Below are 24,343 nucleotides of genomic sequence, written 5' to 3'. Positions count from 1 at the left end.
AACGGTCCTAAAAGACTTCCCCCTTATCCTTAAACTGCGTGACCCCTTGTTCTGGACTCCCCCAACATCGGGAACAATCTTCCCGCATCTAGCCTGTCCAACCCCTTAAGGATTTTGTAAGTTTCTATAAGATCCCCCCTCAGTCTTCTAAATTCCAGCGAGTACAAGCCGAGTCTATCCAGTCTTTCTTCATATGAAAGTCCTGCCATCCCAGGGATCAATCTGGTGAACCTTCTCTGTACTCCCTCTGTGGCAAGAACGTCTTTCCTCAGATTAGGAGACCAAAGCTGTACGCAATACTCCAGGTGTGCTCTCATGGGACACCCTTGGACTATTCCTTCACCGGACCTTGCTGGCTTTGCCTTTCAATAAACGTCGTGCCCTTATCATGTATCTGGAGGTCGACACAAAATGCTGGAGCAACTCAGCGGGTCAGGCAGCATCTCGGGAGAGAGGGAATGGGTGACGTTTCAGTGTGAAGAGGGGTCTCGACCCGAAACGTCACCCATTCCTTCTCTCCTGAGATGCTGCCTGACCCGCTGAGTTACTCCAGCACTCTGTGAAACGTCAATCAACCCAACCCAACCCAAAACAACTCAACCCAACCCAACCCAACTCAAAACAACTCAACCCAAACCAACTCAACTCAATCAAACTCAATCTCCACCCATTCCTTCTCTCCACAGATGCTGCCTGACCCGCTGAGTTACTCCAGCACTCTGTGAAACGTCACCTATCTACGTTCTCCACCCACCCCCTGCTGGCTCCCTCCTACCCCCCCACCCCTCCAAACTAGGCCTCCCTCATCTCTCCCCCCCCACTGGCTCTTCCACCTCCCCCCTCCCAACTAGCCCTCCCCTTAATGGCTCTCCCTCCCCCATCCCCTCAATGACTCCCCCCCCACTGACTCTTCCAGTCCCCCCTTCCTCTTGCTGGCTCTCCCATTGACCCCCCCACCCCTCCAAACTAGGCCTCCCTCATCTCTCCCCCCCCCCCACTGGCTCTTCCACCTCCCCCCTCCCAACTAGCCCTCACCTCAATGGCTCTCCCTCCCCTCAATGACTCCCCCCCCCACTGACTCTTCCAGCCCCCCCTTCCTCTTACTGGCTCTCCCATTGACCCCCCACCCTCCGAACTAGGCCTCCCTCATCCCCCCCCACTGGCTCTTCCACCTCCCCCCTCCCAACTAGCCCTCCCCTCAATGGCTCTCCCTCCCCTCAATGACTCCCCCCCCCCCCATTGACTCTTCCAGCCCCCCCTCCTCTTGCTGGCTCTCCCATTGACCCCCCACCCTCCGAACTAGGCCTCCCTCACCTCCCCCCCCACTGGCTCTTCCCCCCTCCCAACTAGCCCTCCCCTCAATGACTCCCCCCCCCCCACTGAGTCTTCCAGCTCCTCCCTCCCCTCCTCCTGCTGGCTCTCCCATTAACCGCCCCCCCCCCCACCCTCCGAATTAGGCCTCCCTCATCCCCCCCCCCCACCCAACCCCCCACTGGCTCTTCCACCTCCCCCCTCCCAACTAGCCCCCTCCGTTCACTGGCTTCACCCCCCCCCCCCCCTCACTGGCTGCTCCTCGCGGTCTGACCCTCGTGTACAGTGCACCCCAGTGGCCATGAGCTGCCCTCTGGAGACCCCCCCCCCCACCACAGTGGACCGTAGACCACAAGACCAGCCTCACCTGCAGCACCTATGACTCTCTCAGCAGCTGTGAACAGAGACAGGTAGAGGTTAATCACCTGGGCACCGCTCACCCCGGGCCGGCCGGGGGGGGGGGGCAAGGATAGAGTCGGAGAGTCACGCACAGGGGGGGGCGCCAACTCCCACACTCTCAAATACGGGACAAGGTGACGTCACCGCCCCGCGCCCCGCGACCCACGTCACCTCACCCAGCCAGCCAGCCAGCGGCCACGTGCTCCCGCTCCACCAATGGCGGCCGCCCCAGGCCAGGAGGGCCTACAGCGTCCGGGCCTACAGCGTCCGGGCCTACAGCGTCCGGGCCTAGTGTCCGGGCCTACAGCGTCGGGGCCTACAGCGTCCGGGCCTACAGCGTCCGGGCCTACAGCGTCCGGGCCTACAGCGTCAGGGCCTACAGTGTCCGGGCCTACAGCGTCAGGGCCTACACTGTCTAGAACTACAGCGTCCGGGCCTACAGCGTCCAGGCCTACAGCGTCCGGCTTTACAGTGTCCGGGCCTACAGCGTCCGGGCCTACAGCGTCCGGGCCTACAGTGTCAGGGCCTACACTGTATGGAACTACAGCGTCCGGGCCTACATCGTCCGGGCCTACAGTGTCCGGGCCTACAGCATCCGGGCCTACAGCGTCAGGGCCTACATTGTCTAAAACTACAGCGTCCGGGCCTACAGCGTCCGGGCCTACAGCGTCTGGGCTTACAGCGTCCGGGCCTACAGCGTCCAGGCTTTACAGCGTCCGGGCCTACAGCGTCCAGGCATTACAGTGACCGGGCCTACAGCCTCCAGGCCTACAGCGTCCGGGCCTACAGCGTCCGGGCCTACAGCGTCCGGGCCTACAGCGTCCGGGCCTACAGCGTCCGGGCCTACAGCATCCGGGCCTACAGCATCCGGCTTTACAGTGTCCGGGCCTACAGCGTCCGGGCCTACAGCGTCCGGGCCTACATCATCCGGGCCTACAGTGTCCGGGCCTACAGCGTCCGGGTCTACAGCGTCAGGGCCTACACTGTCTAAAACTACAGCGTCCGGGCCTACAGCGTCTGGGCCTACAGTGTCCGGGCCTACAGCGTCCGGGCCTACAGCGTCAGGGCCTACACTGTCTAACACTACAGCGTCCGGGCCTACAGCGTCCGGGCCTACAGCGTCTGGGCCTACAGCGTCCGGGCCTACAGCGTCCAGGCTTTACAGCGTCCGGGCCTACAGCGTCCAGGCATTACAGTGACCGGGCCTACAGCCTCCAGGCCTACAGCGTCCGGGCCTACAGCGTCCGGGCCTACAGCGTCCGGGCCTACAGCGTCCGGGCCTACAGCATCCGGCGTTACAGCGTCCGGGCCTACAGCGTCCGGGCCTACAGCGTCCGGGCCTACAGCGTCCGGGCCTACAGCGTCCGGCTTTACAGTGTCCGGGCCTACAGTGTCCGGGCCTACAGTGTCCGGGCCTACAGCGTCCGGGCCTACAGCGTCCAGGCCTACAGCGTCCGGGCATTACAGTGTCCGGGCCTACAGCGTCCGGGCCTACAGCGTCCAGGCTTTACAGTGTCCGGGCCTACAGTGTCCGGGCCTACAGCGTCTGGGCCCACACTGTCTGGGCCTACAACGTCCGGGCCAACAGCCTCCAGGCCTACAGGGTCCGGGCCTACAGCGTCAGGGCCTACAGTGTCAGGGCCTACACTGTATGGAACTACAGCGTCCGGGCCTACAGCGTCAGGGCCAACAGCGTACAAGCTTTACAGCGTTGGGGCATAGAGTGTCCGGGCCTACAGCGTCAGGGCCTACAGTGTCCGGGACTACAGTGTCAGGACCTACAGTGTCCGGGCCTACACTGTCTGGACCTATAGCGTCCGGGCCTACAGAGTCCGGGCCTACTGCGTCCAGGCTTTACAGTGTCCGGGCCTACAGCGTCCGGGCCTACAGCGTCCAAGCTTTACAGCGTCCGGGCCTACAGTGTCGGGGCATAGAGTGTCCGGGCCTACACTGTCTGGAACTACAGCGTCCGGGCCTACAGTGTCCGGGCCTATAGCGTCCGGGCCCACACTCTCTGGGCCTACACTGTCTGGAACTACAGTGTCCGGGCCTACAATGTCCGGGCCTACAGCGTCTGGGCCCACACTCTCTGGGCCTATAGCGTCCGGGCCCACACTCTCCGGGCCCACACTGTCTGGGCCTACAACGTCCGGGCCCACACTGTCCGGGCCTACAGCGTCCGGGCCTACAGCGCCCCCCCCCCGGGCCTAATACGGGACAAGGGCGGGTCCCGTACGGGACAAACCAATTCAGCCCAAAATAAGTTCTAATACGGGACAGTTGGCAACCCTAGACACACAGTGTGGACACAGGCCCTTCGGCCCAACTTGCCCAGAATGGGGGAGGGTTTGGGGGGGGCGAGAGCAGTGGGGGGGGGGAAGCAGAATGGTACAGGAGCACAGGGAGGGGAGGGGGGCAGATTTGGGTTGGGGGGGAGAGCAGGGAGGGGGGGGACAGAGGTGGAGGGGCGGCCATTTTGCGACATTTGAGTTCTTACCCTCAGTGCACAGATTCCGCTCCAACTCTGCAATAAAACAAAGATTCCCATCAATGGGTGGGTCAGTGGTTTCGTCATTATCATGTGTGCCAAGGCCTAATAACATAACTGTTTTGGCAGACAGCCCAGCAAGTCTATTACCCTACATAAGCACAACGCCCCAGTCAGTACAGGGTGTTCAGAACACAACACTGAGTCCACATGCAAGATGGTTTCCCCCCCCCCCCAGAGTCGTATCTCCACCATCTCCCCTCAATGGCTCCCCCTCCCCTCAATGGCTCCCCCTCCCCTCCTCCCCCTCCCCTCCTCCCACTGATTCGAACAGCTCCCACCCTCCCACTGCTGTCTCCCCCCTTCACCCCCCCCCCCACCCACACCCCAACTTGGCCTCCCTCCCCCTTAATCACTCTCTCATGCCCCCCCACTCCAACTTGGCCTCCCAACCCCCTGCCCCCCCCCCCCCCATTATCACTCTCTCATCCCCCCCCACCCCCACTGGCTCTTCCCCCCCTCATCACCCCCCCCCCACCTCCACAGTGCCCGTGACTCGAATGACAACAGACAATGGGTGCAGGAGGAGGCCATTCGGCCCTTCGAGCCTGTACGCACCGCCATTCAATGTGATCATGGCTGATCATTCTCAATCAGTACCCCGTTCCTGCCTTCTCCCCATACCCCCTGACTCCGCTATCCTTAAGAGCTCTATCCAGCTCTCTCTTGAATGTATTCAGAGAATTGGCCTCCACCGCCTTCTGAGGCAGAGAATTCCACAGATTCACAACTCTCTGACTGAAAACGTTTTTCCTCATCTCCGTTCTAAATGGCCGACCCCTTATTCTTAAACTGTGTGGCCCCTGGTTCTGGACTCCCCCAACATTGGGAACATGTTTCCTGCCTCTAACGTGTCCAACCCCTTAATAATCTTATACGTTTCGATAAGATCCCCTCTCATCCTTCTAAATTCCAGTGTATACAAGCCTAGTCGCTCCAGTCTTTCAACATATGGCAGTCCCACCATTCTAGAATTAACCTAGTAAACCTACGCTGCACGCCCTCAATAGCAAGAATATCCTTCCTCAAATTTGGAGACCAAAACTGCACACAGTACTCCAGGTGCGGTCTCACTAGGGCCCGGTACAACTGCAGAAGGACCTCTTTGCTCCTATACTCAACTCCTCTTGTTATGAAGGCCAACATTCCATTGGCTTTCTTCACTGCCTGCTGTACCTGCATGCTTCCTTTCAGTGACTGATGCACTAGGACACCCAGATCTCGTTGTACATCCCCTTATTCTAAAACTTTGTGACCCCCTGGTTCTGGACTCCCCCAACATCGGGAACATTTTTCCTGCATCTAGCCTGTCCAATCCTTTAAGAATTGTATATGTTTCTATCAGATCCCCCCTCATCCTTCTAAACTCCAGTGAATACAAGCCCAGTCGACCCGTTCTTTCATCGTACGACTCCAGCACGTTGTGTTCACTGCAAGAACTGAGCAGAGCCTCCAGTGTCCTGTAATTGGTACACCAGTCATTGAAAGTAGGCATGCAGGTGCAGCAGGCAGTGAAGAAAGCCAATGGTATGTTGGCATTCATAGCGAGGGGATTTGAGTTTAGGAGCAGGGAGGTTCTGCTGCAGTTGTACAGGGCATTGGTGAGACCGCACCTGGAGTATTGCGTACAGTTTTGGTCTCCTAATCTGAGGAAAGACATTCTTGCCATAGAGGGAGTACAGAGAAGGTTCACTAGATTGATCCCTGGGATGGCAGGACTTTCATATGAAGAAAGACTGGATAGACTCGGCTTGTACTCGCTGGAATTTAGAAGATCTTATAGAAACTTGCAAAATTCTTAAGGGGTTGGACAGGCTAGATGCAGGAAGATTGTTCCCGATGTTGGGGAAGTCCAGAACAAGGGGCCACACACAGTTTAAGGATAAGGGGGAAGTCTTTTAGGACCGTTTTTCTTCACACAGAGAGTGGTGAATCTGTGGAATTCTCTGCCACAGAAGGTAGTTGAGGCCAGTTCATTAGCTATATTTAAGAGGGAGTTAGATGTGGCCCTTGTGGCTAAAGGGATCAGGGGGTATGGAGAGAAGGCAGGTACGGGATACTGAGCTGGATGATCAGCCATGATCACATTGAATGGCGGTGCGTACAGGCTCGAAGGGCCGAATGGCCTACTCCTGCACCTATGTTTCTATGTTTCTATGTAACTTACCCAAATTGATCCTGGCGCATGCTGAAATCAAAGCAAAGAAAAGAGGACAATATATTAAGTTGCGATGGGAGAGAAACAATATCCACGATCCTGCAGAAGACTTCGTTTCCATTGTCGTTATCTGGCCTCACATCTCACCTGTCTGGGACTGCACGGAGCAGGGGAATGGGGGGTCAACTGGACCGTGGGGGTGGGTGGGGGGTATGGACGATGTCCAACTGGGAACAAGGTGGGGGGTGGGGGGCAGGCTGGCACTGTACTTGTCCAACGTTTTGCCTCATGAGAGACATGGATCGAGTGGACGCTCAGATTCCCTTCCCTCCCCCAAGGTTGAGTATTCGAAAACTGGAGGGCTTTTTCCACTCAGTCCTTACCCAGAACAAGCCTCAGAAGAGGATACAATAGACAATAGGCGCAGGAGGAGGCCATTCGGCCCTTCGAGCCTGTACGCACCGCCATTCAATGTGATCATGGCTGATCATTCTCAATCAGTACCCCGTTTCTGCCTTCTCCCCATACCCCCTGACTCCGCTATCCTTAAGAGCTCCATCTCGCTCTCTCTTGAATGCAATGTGATCATGGCTGATCATTCTCAATCAGTACCCCGTTCCTGCCTTCTCCCCATACCCCCTGACTCCGCTATCCTTAAGAGCTCTATCCAGCTCTCTCTTGAATGCATTCAGAGAATTGGCCTCCACTGCCTTCTGAGGCAGAGAATTCCACAGATTCACAACTCTCTGACTGAAAAGGTTTTTCCTCATCTCAGTTCGAAATGGCCTACCCCTTATTCTTTAACTGTGTGTGGCCCCTGGTTCTGGACTCCCCCAACATTGGGAACATGTTTCCTGCCTCTAACGTGTCCAACCCCTTAATAATCTTATACGTTTCGATAAGATCTCCTTCTAAATTCCAGTGTATATACGTTGAAAGACTGGAGCGACTAGGCTTGTATACACTGGAATTTAGAAGGATGAGAGGAGATCTTATCGAAACGTATAAGATTATTAAGGGGTTGGACACGTTAGAGGCAGGAAACATGTTCCCAATGTTGGGAGAGTCCAGAACCAGGGGCCACACAGTTTAAGAATAAGGGGTCGGCCATTTGGAACGGAGATGAGGAAAAACTTTTTCAGTCAGAGTTGTGAATCTGTGGAATTCTCTGCCTCAGAAGGCAGTGGAGGCCAATTCTCTGAATGCATTCAAGAGAGAGCTGGATAGAGCTCTTAAGGATAGCGGAGTCAGGGGGTATGGGGAGAAGGCAGGAACGGGGTACTGATTGAGAATGATCAGCCATGATTACATTATTGAATGGCGGTGCGTACAGCCTCGAAGGGCCGAATGGCCTCCTCCTGCACCTATTGTCTATTGTCATTCGAGTCACTGGCACTGTGGAGGGGGAGGGGTGGAAGAGCCAGTGGGGGGGGGGTGAGAGAGTGATTAAGGGTTGGGGGCCGAATGGCCTCCTCCTGCACCTGTTGTCTATTGCTGTCTGTACGGGGTTTGTACGTTCTCCCCGTGACCCCACGTGGGTTTTCTCCGGATGCTCCGGTTTCTTCCCACATCCCAAAGAGGTGCAGGTTAATTGGCTTCTCTGAGTTTTTAAATTGTGCCTCGTGTGTGTCGGACAGTGCTAGTGTACGCGGTGATCGGCGGTCGGCACGGGTTTGGCGGGCCGAAGGGCCTGTGTCCATGCTGTAACTCTAAGGTATACGGACGGGAAGGGTTTAGAGAGGGCTGTGCGGGGGCCACATGCAGGCAGATGGCAGCCCAGCCAGTCGACTGGGTCAGCATGGACAAGATGGGCCGAAGGGCACGAGAGAGCAGCAGGAGGAAACCTCCTTCCCAGGTGCGGGGGCGGGTATCTGAGCGTGACACTTCCACGCAAGGTGAGCACTCACCTGTAAGGTTCTCCAGGTCAGCTAAAGGAGAGAGCGAGAGAGAGAGAGAGAGAGGGGTCAGAATAGGCCGCCATTGCTTCCTTGTTCCCGACTCTCGCGTTAGTAAGCTGAACTGCCCGCCGCTTCTACACGCGTGACTCACATACCACCACCCCCCCCCCACTGCCAGCACTTGCTGGGCGGCACGGCGGCACGGCGGGTAGAGCTGCTGCCTGACAGCGCCCGAGACCCCCAGGCTCAGTCCCGACTAAGGGGGGGGCCGTCTGTGCGGAGCTCGTACGTTCTCCCCCTCCGGTTTTCTCCCACGCTCCAAAGATGCGCTGGTTTGTACGTTAGTTGGCTTGGCGTAAGTGCAAAATTGCCCTCCCCCCAGTGTGTGTGTGTGTGTGTGTGTGTGTGTGTGTGTGTAGGGTAGTGTTGATGTACAAGGATCGCCGGTGGGTACGGGCACGGTGGGCCGAAGGGCCTGTTTTCGTGCTGTATCTCAGAACTTTTATTCCCAGTTCCTGGCCCTTCCACGCAAGGTGTGTGTGTGTGTGTGTGTGTGTGTGTGTGTGTGTGTGTGTGTGTGTGTGTGTGTGTCTGTGTGTGTGTGTGTCTGTGTGTGTGTGTGTGTGTGTGTGTGTGTGTGTGTGTGTGTGTGTGTGTGTGTGTGTGTGTCTGTGTGTGTGTGTGTGTCTGTGTGTGTGTGTGTGTGTGTGCGTGTGTGTCTGTGTGTGTGTGTGCGTGTGTGTGTGTGTGTGTGTGCGTGTGTGCGTGTGTGTGTGTGTGTCTCTGTGTGTGTGTGTGTGTGTGTGCGTGCGTGCGTGTGTGTAATTTGCAACTTCTTCCTGTGACCGGGTGGGTAATTGGTCTCTGCGGAGCGCAAGTGCGTTTAATTCACAAAGTGCCGGAGTAACTCAGCGGGTCAGGCAGCATCTGTGGAGAACATGGATAGGTGACGTTTCACAGAGTGCTGGAGTAACTCAGCGGGTCAGGCAGCATCTGTGGAGAACATGGATAGGTGACGTTTCGGGTCGAGACCCTTCTTCAGACTGATGTCAGGGGGGGGCGGGACAAAGGAAGGATATAGGTGGAGACAGGAAGATAGAGGGAGATCTGGGAAGGAGGAGGGGAAGAGAGGGACAGAGGAACTATCTAAAGTTGGAGAAGTCGATGTTCATACCGTTGGGCTGCAAACTGCCCAGGCGAAATATGAGGTGCTGTTCCTCCAATTTGCGTTGGGCCTCACTATGGCACTGGAGGAGGCCCATGACAGAAAGGTCAGACTGGGAATGGGAGGGGGAGTTGAAGTGCTCAGCCACCGGGAGATCAGTTTGGTCAAAGCGGACCGAGCGCAGGTGTTGAGCGAAGCGATCGCCGAGCCTGCGCTTGGTTTCGCCGATATAAATAAGTTGACATCTGGAGCAGCGGATGCAATAGATGAGGTTGGAGGAGGTGCAGGTGAACCTCTGTCTCACCTGGAAAGACCGTTTGGGTCCTTTGATGGAGTTGAGGGGGGAGGTAAAGGGACAGGTGTTGCATCTCGTGCGGTTGCAGGGGAAAGTGCCCGGGGATGGGGTGGTTTGGGTAGGAAGGGACGAGTGGACCAGGGAGTTACGGAGGGAACGGTCTCTGCGGAACGCAGAGAGGGGAGGGGATGGGAAGATATGGCCAGTGGTGGGGGTCCCGTTGTAGGTGACGGAAATGTTGGCGGATGATATGTTGGATCCGCTGGCTGGTGGGGTGGAAGGTGAGAACGAGGGGGATCCTGTCCTTGTTACGAGGGGGGGGGAGAGGGAGCAAGAGCGGAGCTGCGGGATGTAGAAGAGACCCTAGTGAGAGCCTCATCTATAATGGAGGAGGGGAAGCCCGCGTTTAAGTTTGGGTTTGGCAGGGAAAGAGAGAGACAGGGGGTTTGCCTGGAGTACAACACCCTTCGTGATCGCGAGTAAACCAATCCTCAGTGGCCACCACACCGTTGTTGGGCCTCTTGTATGTTCACAGCCTGGATGGACCATCCACGACATCAACCTGAACTAATTCATTTGACCAAATTCTCAGAGTTGCTCGAAGCGAGATGTGAGGCCGAGAAAATGTAACTTTCCTACCTATGGCTTCGGATACCGTCTTGTGCTCTGCAAAGAACAGGAAATAAGTTTCAACACATGGTCCCAGGTTAAGTTGTGAGAAGCGGGTAACCAAGCTAATAGAAACATAGAAACATAGGTGCGGGAGTAGGCCATTCGGCCCCTTTGAGCCTGTACGCACCGCCATTCAATGTGATCATGGCTGATCATCCCGCTCAGTATCCCGTACCTGCCTTCTCTCCATACCCCCTGATCCCTTTAGCCACAAGGGCCACATCTAACTCCCTCTTAAATATAGCCAATGAACTGGCCTCAACTACCCTCTGTGGCAGAGAATTCCACAGATTCACCACTCTCTGTGTGAAAAAAAAAGGTCCTAAAAGACTTCCCCCTTATCCTTAAACTGTGTGACCCCTTGTTCTGGACTTCCCCAACATCGGGAACAATCTTCCCGCATCTAGCCTGTCCAACCCCTTAGGAATTTTGTAAGTTTCTATAAGATCCCCCCTCAGTCTTCTACATTCCAGCGAGTACAAGCCGAGTCTATCCAGTCTTTCTTCATATGAAAGTCCTGCCATCCCAGGGATCAATCTGGTGAACCTTCTCTGTACTCCCTCTATGGCAAGAATGTCTTTCCTCAGATTAGGAGACCAAAACTGTACGCAATACTCCAGGTGCGGTCTCACCAAGGCCCTGTACAACTGCAGCAGAACTTCCCTGCTCCTATACTCAAATCCCCTCGCTATGAATGCCAACATACCAACAGGCCAACAGGCTTTCTTCACTGCCTGCTGCACCTGCATGCCTACTTTCAATGACTGGTGCACCATGACACCCAGGTCACGTTGCATCTCCCCTTCTCCTAATCGGCCACCATTCACTAATGGAGGCACCTCACTAGTGATAGGCAGGCAGTGGGAGTGAAATGCTGCAGCATATGTTTGAAAGGAAACATGTTCCCAATGTTGGGGGAGTCCAGAACCAGGGGCCACACAGTTTAAGAATAAGGGGTCGGCCATTTAGGACTGAGATGAGGAAAAACCTTTACAATTAGAGAGTTGTGAATCCGTGGGAATTCTCTGCCTCAGAGGGCAGTGGAGGCCGATTCACTGGATGTTTTCAAGAGAGAGCTAGATTTAGCTCTTGGGGCTAACGGAGTCAAGGGGTATGGGGAGAAAGCAGGAACGGGGTACTGATTGTGGATGATCAGCCGTGATCACATTGAATGGCGGTGCGTACAGACTCGAGGGGCCGAATGGCCTCCTCCTGCACCTAATTTCTATGTTTCTATTCCAGAGTATGTAATTGTCATGGGTATCGAAAACAGAACAATGAAATTATTATTTGCAGAATCACAACGCTCTGTAAACACAATCCTTGGTAGATTCACACACAGAGAGTGGTGAATCTGTGGAATTCTCTGCCACAGAAGGTAGTTGAGGCCAGTTCATTGGCTATATTTAAGAGGGAGTTAGATGTGGCCCTTGTGGCTAAAGGGATCAGGGGGTATGGAGAGAAGGCAGGTACGGGATACTGAGCTGGATGATCAGCCGTGATCATATTGAATGGCGGTGCGTACAGGCTCGAAGGGCCGAATGGCCTACTCCTGCACCTATTTTCTATGTTTCTATGTTTCTATAACATAAGAAAATAACTGGATGCCGGTGCAAATCGAAGGTATTTATTCACAAAGTGCTGGAGTAACTCAGCGGGTCAGGCAGCATCTCAGGAGAGAAGGAATGGGTGACGTTTCGGGTCGAGACCCTTCCTCAGACTGATGTCAGGGGGGGGCGGGTCAAACAGGGTAGATAACATAGAAACAGACATGGAAAATAGGTGCAGGAGGAGGCCATTCGGCCCTTCGAGCCTGTACGCACCGCCATTCAATATGATCATGGCTGATCATCCAGCTCAGTATCCCGTACCTGCCTTCTCTCCGTACCCCCTGATCCCTTTAGCCACAAGGGCCACATCTAACTCCCTCTTAAATATAGCCAATGAACTGGCCTCAACTACCTTCTGTGGCAGAGAATTCCACAGATTCACCACTCTCTGTGTGAAAAAAAAAGGTCCTAAAAGACTTCCCCCTTATCCTTAAACTGTGTGACCCCTTGTTCTGGACTCCCCCAACATCGGGAACAATCTTCCCGCATCTAGCCTGTCCAACCCCTTAAGAATTTTGTACGTTTCTTTAAGATCCCCCCTCAATCTTCTAAATTCCAGCGAGTACAAGCCGAGTCTATCCAGTCTTTCTTCATATGAAAGTCCTGCCATCCCAGGGATCAATCTGGTGAACCTTCTCTGTACTCCCTCTATGGCTATGGAGGGCGTGCAGCGTAGGTTCACTAGGTTAATTCCCGGAATGGCGGGACTGTCGTATGTTGAAAGGCTGGAGCGATTGGGCTTGTATACACTGGAATTTAGAAGGATGAGGGGGGATCTTATTGAAACATATAAGATAATTAGGGGATTGGACACATTAGAGGCAGGAAACATGTTCCCAATGTTGGGGGAGTCCAGAACCAGGGGCCACAGTTTAAGAATAAGGGGTAGGCCATTTAGAACGGAGATGAGGAAGAACTTTTTCAGTCAGAGAGTGGTGAAGGTGTGGAATTCTCTGCCTCAGAAGGCAGTGGAGGCCAGTTCGTTGGATGCTTTCAAGAAAGAGCTGGATAGAGCTCTTAAGGATAGCGGAGTGAGGGGGTATGGGGAGAAGGCAGGAACGGGGTACTGATTGAGAGTGATCAGCCATGATTGCATTGAATGGTGGTGCGTACAGGCTCGAAGGGCCGAATGGCCTCCTCCTGCACCTATTGTCTATTGTCTATTGTCTTTCCTCAGATTAGGAGACCAAGACTGCCATCCCAGGGATCAATCTGGCGAACCTTCTCTGTACTCCCTCTACAACATCACACATTAACGCAAACAAGTTCAATAAATAAATATTAGTGCAAAAGACAGGCTTTATGTCAGAAAAGAAAGCTGGGAGTTAGTGTAACGGAGACAGTTGACCGGTTGAGGCTTGGCTGGTGTTTGTGGCGTTCGTTGTTGACAGGAACATGGTGACAAGGTGAGTGGGGATCTCAGAAGGAAATAGTTGTATACTTACTCTCGAGTGTTGGCCTCTTGTACAGTTCTGGAAGAGAAACGACACGGTTTGTACACACTTCTCATTAAACACGCACGCACACGGGCACACACACACACACACGTGGGCCACGCACACGCATACACACGCGGGCCACACACAAACACGCTGTTTCTCTGCGCTGAAGTCTGACGTTAAGTCTATTGGAATCTAAGATTGCCCCAGTAATGGAGGTCGCGTGGGCGATCCGTCCCAGGGTACCGCTGGGGCCAGGGCAAGGGGCTTGCGTGTGAAACCTCCAAGGGGCAGCTCCCACAGCCCCAACAATGGGCCCGGCATTGGAGATCGTCAGTTCCAAGAGCAGAACCAGGCCATTCGGCCCATCGAGTCCAATCCCCCATTCAATCACGCCCGATCTATCTCTCCCTCCCATCCCCATTCTCCTGCCTTCTCCCCATAACCCCTGACACCCGCACTGATCAACAATCTGTCCATCTCTGCCTTAAATACATCCACTGACTTGTGGAAATTTTGTAAGTTTCTATAAGATCCCCCCTCAATCTTCTAAATCCCAGCGAGTACAAGCCGAGTCTATCCAGTCTTTCTTCATATGAAAGTCCTGCCATCCCAGGGATCAATCTGGTGAACCTTCTCTGTACTCCCTCTATGGCAAGAACGTCGTCAGACATAGAAACTTAAAAAATAGGTGCAGGAGGAGGCCATTCAGCCCTTCGAGCCTGTACGCACCGCCATTCAATGTGATCATGGCTGATCATTCTCAATCAGTACCCCGTTCCTGCCTTCTCCCCATACCCCCTGACTCCGCTATCCTTAAGAGCTCTATCCAGCTCTCTCTTGAATGCATTCAGAGAATTGGCCTCCACTGCCTTCTGAGGCAGAGAATTCCACAGATTCACAACTCTCTGACTGAAAAAGTTTTTCCTCATCTCCGTTCTAAATGGCCTACCCCTTATTCTTAAACTGTGTGGCCCCTTGTTCTGGACTCCCCCAACATTGGGAACATGTTTCCTGCCTCTAACGTGTCCAATCCCTTAATAATCTTATACGTTTCGATAAGATCCCCTCTCATCCTTCTAAATTCCAGCGAGTACAAGCCGAGTCTATCCAGTCTTTCTTCATATGAAAGTCCCGCCATCCCAGGGATCAATCTGGTGAACCTTCTCTGTACTCCCTCTAAGGCAAGAATGTCGTCAGACATAGAAACATAGAAAATAGGTGCAGGAGGAGGCCATTCGGCCCTTCGAGCCTGTACGCACCTCCATTCAATATGATCATGGCTGATCATCCAGCTCAGTATCCCGTACCTGCCTTCTCTCCATACCCCCCTGATCCCTTTAGCCACAAGGGCCACATCTAACTCCCTCTTAAATATAGCCAATGAACCGGCCTCAACTACCTTCTGCGGCAGAGAATTCCACAGATTCACCACTCTCTGTGTGAAAAAAAACGGTCCTAAAAGACTTCCCCCTTATCCTTAAACTGTGTGACCCCTTGTTCTGGACTTCCCCAACATCGGGAACAAAGGCACGTCCTTTAATTCTGAGGCTGTGCTCTCTGGTCCTAGACTCTCCCACTAGTGGGAACATCCTCTCCACATCCACTCTATCCAGGCCGCTCACTAGTCTGTACGTTTCAATGAGGTCCCCTCTTCATTCTTCTAAACTCCAGTGAGTGCAGGCCCAGAAATAGTTTTTCCTCATCTCAGTTCTAAATGGCCTACCCCTTATTCTTAAACTGTGTGGCCCCTGGTTCTGGACTCCCCCAACATTGGGAACATGTTTCCTGCCTCTAACGTGTCCAACCCCTTAATAATCTTATACGTTTCGATAAGATCTCCTCTCATCCTTCTAAATTCCAGTGTATACAAGCCTAGTCGCTCCAGTCTTTCAACATATGACAGTCCCGCCATTCCGGGAATTAACCTACGCTGCACGCCCTCAATAGCAAGAATATCCTTCCTCAAATTTGGAGACCAAAACTGCACACAGTACTCCAGGTGCGGTCTCACTAGGGCCTTGTACAACTGCAGAAGGACCTCTTTGCTCCTCTGTACTCCCTCTATCCAGGACGCTCACTATTGAGTGAAGTTTCAATGAGGGTCCCCCCCTCTCATTCTTCTAAACTCCAGCGAGCCCAGTGCGGACAAAGGCTCATCGTACGTTAACCCACACGTTCCTGGGATCGTTCTCGTAAACCTCCTCTGGACCCTCTCCAGAGCCAGCACGTCCTTCCTCAGATACGGGGACCAAAATCTGCCCCCTTCCCAACCTACCCTTGGCTTTATTCCGCTTCCAGCAGTAATAAAAGATGGCCGTGGACATCAGCAAGATCAGAATGACCAGGAACACTATGAAAGCAGTGAAATACTTGGAAACCCTGGGGAAGAATTCATCTGCGGACAGAGGGATGAAGAGAAATTAGTGTTACCTCAAACGCCTGCCCCCTCTCCCCTCCCCCCACCCCCACCCCCCCACCCACACCCCCCACCGTCACCCCCCCCCACCCCCACCCCCCCCCCCCCACCACCGTTATTAATGATTTGGACGAGGGAATTGAATGCAACATCTCTAAGTTTGCGGATGACACGAAGCTGGGTGGCAGTGTTAGCTGTGAGGAGGACGCTAGGAGGCTGCAGAGTGACTTGGATAGATTAGGCGAGTGGGCAAATGCATGGCAGATGCAATATAATGTGGATAAATGTGAGGTTATCCACTTTGGTGGCAAGAACAGGAAAGCAGAGTATTACCTGAATGGTGACCGATTGGGAGAATGGGAGATGCAACGAGACCTGGGTGTCATGGTGCACCAGTCATTGAAAGCAAGCGTGCAGGTGCAGCAGGCAGTGAAGAAAGCCAATGGTATGTTGGCATTCATAGCGAGGGGATTTGAGTATAGGAGCAGGGAGGTCCTGCTGCAGTTGTACAGGGCCTTGGTGAGACCGCACCTGGAGTATTGCGTACAGTTTTGGTCTCCTAATCTGAGGAAAGACGTTCTTGCCATAGAGGGAGTACAGAGAAGGTTCACCAGATTGATCCCTGGGATGGCAGGACTTTCATATGAAGAAAGACTGGATAGACTCGGCTTGTACTCGCTGGAATTTAGAAGATTGAGGGGGGATCTTATAGAAACATATAAAATTCTTAAGGGGTTGGACAGGCTAGATGCGGGAAGATTGTTCCCGATGTTGGGGAAGTCCAGAACAAGGGGTCACAGTTTAAGGATAAGGGGGAAGTCTTTTAGGACCGAGATGAGAAAACATTTCTTCACACAGAGAGTGGTGAATCTGTGGAATTCTCTGCCACAGAAGGTAGTTGAGGCCAGTTCATTGGCTATATTTAAGAGGGAGTTAGATGTGGCCCTTGTGGCTAAAGGGATCAGGGGGTATGGAGAGAAGGCAGGTACGGGATACTGAGTGGGATGATCAGCCATGATCATATTGAATGGCGGTGCGTACAGGCTCGAAGGGCCGAATGGCCTACTCCTGCACCTGCCCACACCGGCCAACATGCCCCATCTACACTAGTCCCACCTGCCCACACCGGCCAACATGCCCCATCTACACTAGTCCCACCTTTGCCCACACCGACCAACATGCCCCATCTACACTAGTCCCACCTGCCCACACCAACCAACATGCCCCATCTACACTAGTCCCACCAGCCCACACCGACCAACATGCTCCATCTACACTAGTCCCACCTGCCCACACCGACCAACATGCCCCATCTACACTAGTCCCACCTGCCCACACCGGCCAACATGCCCCATCTACACTAGTCCCACCTGCCCACACCGACCAACATGCCCCATCTACACTAGTCCCACCTGCCCACACCGGCCAACATGCCCCATCTACACTAGTCCCACCTGCCCACACCAACCAACATGCCCCATCTACACTAGTCCCACCTGCCCACACCGACCAACATGCCCCATCTACACTAGTCCCACCTGCCCACACCGACCAACATGCCCCATCTACACTAGTCCCACCTGCCCACACCGACCAACATGCCCCATCTACACTAGTCCCACCTGCCCACACCGACCAACATGCCCCATCTACACTAGTCCCACCTGCCCACACCGACCAACATGCCCCATCTACACTAGTCCCACCTGCCCACACCCACCAACATGCCCCATCTACACTAGTCCCACCTGCCCACACCGACCAACATGCCCCATCTACACTAGTCCCACCTGCCCACACCAACCAACATGCCCCATCTACACTAGTCCCACCTGCCCATACCGGCCAACATGCCCCATCTACACTAGTCCCACCTGCCCACACCGACCAACATGCCCCATCTACACTAGTCCCACCTGCCCACACCAACCAACATGCCCCATCTACACTAGTCCCACCTGCCCACACCGACCAACATGCCCCATCTACACTAGTCCCACCTGCCCACACCGGCCAACATGCCCCATCTACACTAGTCCCACCTGCCCACACCGGCCAACATGCCCCATCTACACTAGTCCCACCTGCCCACACCGACCAACATGCCCCATCTACACTAGTCCCACCTGCCCACACCAACCAACATGCCCCATCTACACTAGTCCCACCTGCCCACACCGACCGACATGCCCCATCTACACTAGTCCCACCTGCCCACACTGACCAACATGCCCCATCTACACTAGTCCCACCTGCCCACACCGACCAACATGCCCCATCTACACTAGTCCCACCTGCCCACACCGACCAACATGCCCCATCTACACTAGTCCCACCTGCCCACACCAACCAACATGCCCCATCTACACTAGTCCCACCTGCCCACACCGACCGACATGCCCCATCTACACTAGTCCCACCTGCCCACACTGACCAACATGCCCCATCTACACTAGTCCCACCTGCCCACACCGACCGACATGCCCCATCTACACTAGTCCCACCTGCCCACACTGACCGACATGCCCCATCTACACTAGTCCCACCTGCCCACACCGACCAATATGCCCCATCTACACTAGTCCCACCTGCCCACACCGGCCAACATGCCCCATCTACACTAGTCCCACCTGCCCACACCGGCCAACATGCCCCATCTACACTAGTCCCACCTGCCCACACCGGCCAACATGCCCCATCTACACTAGTCCCACCTGCCTACTCCTGCACCTATTTTCTATGTTTCTATGTGTCATCCGCAAACCTGGAGATGTTGCATTCAGTTCCCTCGTCCAAATCATTAACAACGTCACTGATGCCGGCCTTGCCCCAATGCCCGGGCCTGGCGGATGTGGAGTACTGACCTGGGATGTCGATCCGAGATTCCTGGGGTTGATCCAGCAGTGGAGCTCGCACCTGACAGCGCAGGTCCGCCAGCCCCCGCGTCACCTCCACCGAGCTGGAGATACGGTAGAAGCCGGCGTCATCCTTGGACGTCAGCGCCCCGGAGCCCTTCAGCCCGTCCTTGCCCCCCGCCACCGTCCACAGCAGAGAGGGGAGGGGGAACCACCCGGAGGAGTTGCACAGCACCCGGATACCGTCGTCCTGGTAACCCTCCAGCCGGAGAACAGGCCGAACACCCAAACCTGCGGGCAAGCGAGACAACAGACAACAGGTGCAGGAGGAGGCCATTCGGCCCTTCGAGCCAGGGGAGGGGCAGGATCATGGGGTGAGGTGGTAGGATGAGGATGGGAGGGGGGCAGGATCACGGGGTGGTGGGGGGTGAGGATGGGGTGGGGCATGATCATGGGGTAGTGGGGTGAGGATGGGTGGGGGCAGGATCGCAGGGGGTGATGGGGGGTGAGGGGAGGAGGGAAGGGGGCTGGGCGGTGGGGAAGGTGGAGTTTAGGGGAGGGGCCAGGATCATGGGGTGAGGGTAGGTGGGGGCAGGATCGCGGGGTGTTGGGGATGGTGGGAGGATGGGTGGGGGCTGGGCGGTGGGGATCGTGGGGGAGGGGAGGGGGCAGGATCATGGGGTGAGGGTAGGTGGGGGCAGGATCGCGGGGTGTTGGGGATGGTGGGAGGATGGGTGGGGGCTGGGCGGTGGGGATCGTGGGGGAGGGGAGGGGGCAGGATCATGGGGTGAGGTGGGGTGAGGGTAGGTGGGGGCAGGATCGCGGGGTGTTGGGGATGGTGGGAGGATGGGTGGGGGCTGGGCGGTGGGGATCGTGGGGGAGGGGAGGGGGCAGGATCATGGGGTGAGGGTAGGTGGGGGCAGGATCGCGGGGTGTTGGGGATGGTGGGAGGATGGGTGGGGGCTGGGCGGTGGGGATCGTGGGGGAGGGGAGGGGGCAGGATCATGGGGTGAGGTGGGGTGAGGGTAGGTGGGGGCAGGATCGCGGGGTGTTGGGGATGGTGGGAGGATGGGTGGGGGCAGGGTGGTGGGGATCGTGGGGGAGGGGAGGGGGCAGGATCATGGGGTGAGGTGGGGTGAGGGTAGGTGGGGGCAGGATGGCGGGGCGGTGGGATGGTGGGGTGGAGGATGGGGAGCGGGGCAGGATCGCGTGGCAACTCACTGGTGACCTTCAGTGGCACGGCGGCCTGTTCGATCACCCTCTCGTGCTCCACCATACACAGGTAGTCCCCCTCGTCAGACAGGCGCACGGCGGACAGCCGCAGGGAGACGTTGCCAATGGTCAGCTGGTCCCGGTAGAGCTGGGTGCGGCCGCGGTAGGCCGGGTCCTGGTCTTCCTTGACCGCATCGCCCTTGCGGTACAGGTGGACCACAGTGTGCACCCGGGCGTCACTGCGCAGCCACCGGATCTCCATCTCCGGCAACAGCCTCTCCGGAATCAGCTGGCACTCCAAGACCGCAACACCGCCCACCATGGCCACCATCGGCGACTGAGGCCCGGTCACCTTGAACACCGGCGTGGCTGCAATGGCAAAGGCACATTAGCAAATTTGCGGATGATACAAAGCTGGGTGGCAGCGTGAACTGTGTGAGGAAGACGCTATGAGGTTGCAGGGCGACTTGGACAGGTTGTGTGAGTGACAATTGACAATAGACAACAGGTGCAGGAGGAGGCCATTCAGCCCTTCGAACCTGTACGCACCGCCATCCAATGCGATCATGGCTGATCACTCTCAATCAGTACCCCGTTCCTGCCTTCTCCCCATACCCCCTCACTCCGCTATCCTTAAGAGCTCTATCCAGCTCTCTCTTGAAAGCATCCAACGAACTGGCCTCCACTGCCTTCTGAGGCAGAGAATTCCACACCTTCACCGCTCTCTGACTGAAAAAGTTCTTCCTCATCTCCGTTCTAAATGGCCGACCCCTTATTCTTAAACTGTGGCCCCTGGTTCTGGACTCCCCCAACATTGGGAACATGTTTCCTGCCTCTAACGTGTCCAACCCCTTAATAATCTTATATGTTTCAATAAGATCCCCCCTCATCCGTCTAAATTCCAGTGTATACAAGCCCAATCGCTCCAGTCTTTCAACATACGACAGTCCCGCCATTCCGGGAATTAACCTAGTGAACCAAGGTGAGCAAAGTGGGCGGATGCATGGCAGATGCAGTTTAATGTGGATAAGTGTGAGGTCATTCACTTTGGTGGTAAGAATAGAAAGGCAGAGTATTATCTGAATGGTGTCAAGTTAGGAACAGGGGACGTACAACGAGATCTGGGTGTCCTAGTGCATCAGTCACTGAAAGGAAGCATGCAGGTACAGCAGGCAGTGAAGAAAGCCAATGGCACGTTGGCCTTCATAACAAGAGGAGTTGAGTATAGGAGCAAAGAGGTCCTTCTGCAGTTGTACAGGGGCCCATAAGCGGTTGGAGGCGGTTGGAGGCGGTTGGAGCAGCGTCCGGGCGGTAGGTTTAAAAACCCAGCGCGGGGCTTTGTTCACCCAGAGGCCCAGAGGCGGTTGGTGGCGGTTGGTGGCGGTTGGAGGCGGTTGGAGGCGGTTGGTGGCGGTTGGTGGCGGTTGGAGGCGGTTGGTGGCGGTTGGTGGCGGTTGGTGGCGGTTGGTGGCGGTTGGAGGCGGTTGGAGGCGGTTGGAGGCGGTTGGTGGCGGTTGGAGGCGGTTGGTGGCGGTTGGAGGCGGAGGTTGGAGGCAGTTGGAGGCTGGTGGTGGTTGGAGGCGGTTGGTGGCGGAGGTTGGTGGCTGTTGGAGGCGGTTGGAGGCGGTTGGTGGCGGTTGGTGGCGGTTGGTGGCGGTTGGTGGCGGTTGGAGGCGGTTGGTGGCGGTTGGAGGCGGTTGGAGGCGGTTGGTGGCGGTTGGTAGGCGGTTGGAGGCGGTTGGTGGCGGTTGGTGGCGGTTGGTGGCGGTTGGAGGCGGTTGGTGGCGGTTGGTGGCGGTTGGAGGCGGTTGGTGGCGGTTGGAGGCGGTTGGTGGCGGAGGTTGGTGGCGGTTGGAGGCGGAGGTTGGTGGCGGTTGGAGGCGGTTGGTGGCGGTTGGAGGCGGTTGGTGGCGGTTGGAGGCGGTTGGTGGCGGTTGGAGGCGGTTGGTGGCGGTTGGAGGCGGTTGGAGGCGGTTGGAGGCGGAGGTTGGTGGTGGTTGGAGGCGGAGGTTGGTGGCGGTTGGAGGCGGTTGGTGGCGGTTGGAGGCGGAGGTTGGAGGCAGTTGGAGGCTGGTGGTGGTTGGAGGCGGTTGGTGGCGGTTGGTGGCGGTTGGTGGCGGTTGGTGGCGGTTGGAGGCGGTTGGTGGCGGTTGGTGGCGTTTGGTGGCGGTTGGTGGCGGTTGGTGGCGGTTGGTGGCGGTTGGAGGCGGTTGGTGGCGGTTGGTGGCGGTTGGAGGCGGTTGGTGGCGGTTGGTGGCGGTTGGAGGCGGTTGGTGGCGGTTGGTGGCGGTTGGAGGCGGTTGGTGGCGGTTGGAGGCGGTTGGTGGCGGTTGGAGGCGGTTGGAGGCGGTTGGTGGCGGTTGGAGGCGGAGGTTGGAGGCAGTTGGAGGCTGGTGGTGGTTGGAGGCGGTTGGTGGCGGAGGTTGGTGGCGGTTGGAGGCGGTTGGTGGCGGTTGGTGGCGGTTGGTGGCGGTTGGAGGCGGTTGGAGGCGGTTGGTGGCGGTTGGAGGCGGTTGGTGGCGGTTGGAGGCGGTTGGTGGCGGTTGGAGGCGGTTGGTGGCGGTTGGTGGCGGTTGGAGGCGGTTGGTGGCGGTTGGTGGCGGTTGGAGGCGGTTGGTGGCAGTTGGAGGCGGTTGGTGGCGGAGGTTGGTGGCGGTTGGTGGCGGTTGGTGGCGGTTGGTGGCGGTTGGAGGCGGTTGGTGGCGGTTGGTGGCGGTTGGAGGCGGTTGGTGGCGGTTGGTGGCAGTTGGAGGCGGTTGGTGGCGGAGGTTGGTGGCGGTTGGAGGCGGAGGTTGGTGGCGGTTGGAGGCGGTTGGTGGCGGTTGGAGGCGGTTGGAGGCGGTTGGTGGCGGTTGGAGGCGGTTGGAGGCGGTTGGAGGCGGAGGTTGGTGGTGGTTGGAGGCGGAGGTTGGTGGCGGTTGGAGGCGGTTGGTGGCGGTTGGAGGCGGTTGGAGGCGGAGGTTGGAGGCAGTTGGAGGCTGGTGGTGGTTGGAGGCGGTTGGTGGCGGTTGGAGGCGGTTGGTGGCGGTTGGTGGCGGTTGGAGGCGGTTGGTGGCGGTTGGTGGCGGTTGGTGGCGTTTGGTGGCGGTTGGTGGCGGTTGGTGGCGGTTGGTGGCGGTTGGAGGCGGTTGGAGGCGGTTGGTGGCGGTTGGTGGCGGTTGGTGGCGGTTGGAGGCGGTTGGTGGCGGTTGGTGGCGGTTGGAGGCGGTTGGTGGCGGTTGGAGGCGGTTGGTGGCGGTTGGAGGCGGTTGGTGGCGGTTGGAGGCGGTTGGTGGCGGTTGGAGGCGGAGGTTGGAGGCAGTTGGAGGCTAGTGGTGGTTGGAGGCGGTTGGTGGCGGAGGTTGGTGGCGGTTGGAGGCGGTTGGTGGCGGTTGGTGGCGGTTGGAGGCGGTTGGAGGCGGTTGGTGGCGGTTGGAGGCGGTTGGTGGCGGTTGGAGGCGGTTGGTGGCGGTTGGTGGCGGTTGGAGGCGGTTGGTGGCGGTTGGTGGCGGTTGGTGGCAGTTGGAGGCGGTTGGTGGCGGAGGTTGGTGGCGGTTGGTGGCGGTTGGTGGCGGTTGGTGGCGGTTGGTGGCGGTTGGTGGCGGTTGGAGGCGGTTGGTGGCGGTTGGTGGCAGTTGGAGGCGGTTGGTGGCGGAGGTTGGTGGCGGTTGGAGGCGGTTGGAGGCGGTTGGTGGCGGTTGGTGGCGGTTGGAGGCGGTTGGAGGCGGTTGGTGGCGGTTGGAGGCGGTTGGAGGCGGTTGGAGGCGGTTGGTGGCGGTTGGAGGTAAAAACGTTCCCACACACTAAAAGAAGTGTTCTGGAGGAAGCAGCTGATTGGTGGAAGCGGACTAGAGGAAGCCGCTGATTGGTGGAAGCGGACTAGAGGAAGCCGCTGATTGGTGGAAGCGGACTAGAGGAAGCCGCTGATTGGTGGAAGCGGACTAGAGGAAGCAGCTGATTGGGCGTTGTAATTCTGCTTTTTATTCATACTTTTAGTTAAGGGTTCGGTGAGTTCAGGGTTCAGTGAGTTCAGGGTTCAGTGAGTTCAGGGTTCAGGAAGTTAAGGGTTCGGTGAGCTAAGGGTTCAGTGAGTTAAGGGTTCGGTGAGTTAAGGGTTCGGTGAGTTCAGGGTTCAGTGAGTTAAGGGTTCAGTGAGTTAAGGGTTCAGTGAGTTCAGGGTTCAGTGAGTTCAGGGTTCAGTGAGTTATGGGTTCAGTGAGTTCAGGGTTCGGTGAGTTCAGGGTTCGGTGAGTTCAGGGTTCAGTGAGTTCAGGGTTCAGTGAGTTAAGGGTTCAGTGAGTTCAGGGTTCGGTGAGTTCAGGGTTCGGTGAGTTCAGGGTTCAGTGAGTTCAGGGTTCAGTGAGTTCAGGGTTCGGTGAGTTC

At 56.5% G+C, this 24,343-nt stretch overlaps 2 protein-coding genes across 3 annotated transcripts in view; one reads left to right on the top strand and one right to left on the bottom strand.

The window, feature by feature from the left end:
• Positions 1 to 24,343, top strand: part of LOC144603008 (zinc-binding protein A33-like) — an 852,507-nt gene that overhangs the window by 488,397 nt on the left and 339,767 nt on the right.
• Positions 1 to 24,343, bottom strand: part of LOC144602999 (butyrophilin subfamily 3 member A3-like) — a 41,027-nt gene that overhangs the window by 4,411 nt on the left and 12,273 nt on the right. For both annotated transcript variants that reach the window (XM_078416124.1, XM_078416123.1), the window contains exons 3-11: positions 19,991 to 20,350; positions 18,779 to 19,060; positions 15,774 to 15,893; positions 13,502 to 13,528; positions 10,414 to 10,440; positions 8,324 to 8,344; positions 6,426 to 6,446; positions 4,208 to 4,234; positions 1,679 to 1,705 (exon numbers count right to left, since the gene is read on the bottom strand). In XM_078416124.1, the coding sequence (XP_078272250.1) occupies positions 1,679 to 1,705; positions 4,208 to 4,234; positions 6,426 to 6,446; positions 8,324 to 8,344; positions 10,414 to 10,440; positions 13,502 to 13,528; positions 15,774 to 15,893; positions 18,779 to 19,060; positions 19,991 to 20,350 (912 nt within the window). The remainder of the gene's footprint in view (positions 1 to 1,678; positions 1,706 to 4,207; positions 4,235 to 6,425; positions 6,447 to 8,323; positions 8,345 to 10,413; positions 10,441 to 13,501; positions 13,529 to 15,773; positions 15,894 to 18,778; positions 19,061 to 19,990; positions 20,351 to 24,343) is intronic.

Source organism: Rhinoraja longicauda, chromosome 19 (genome assembly GCF_053455715.1).
Source record: "Rhinoraja longicauda isolate Sanriku21f chromosome 19, sRhiLon1.1, whole genome shotgun sequence".
In the NCBI taxonomy this organism is placed as follows: Eukaryota; Metazoa; Chordata; class Chondrichthyes; order Rajiformes; family Arhynchobatidae; genus Rhinoraja; species Rhinoraja longicauda.
This window is presented reverse-complemented; position numbering and strand designations above follow the sequence as displayed.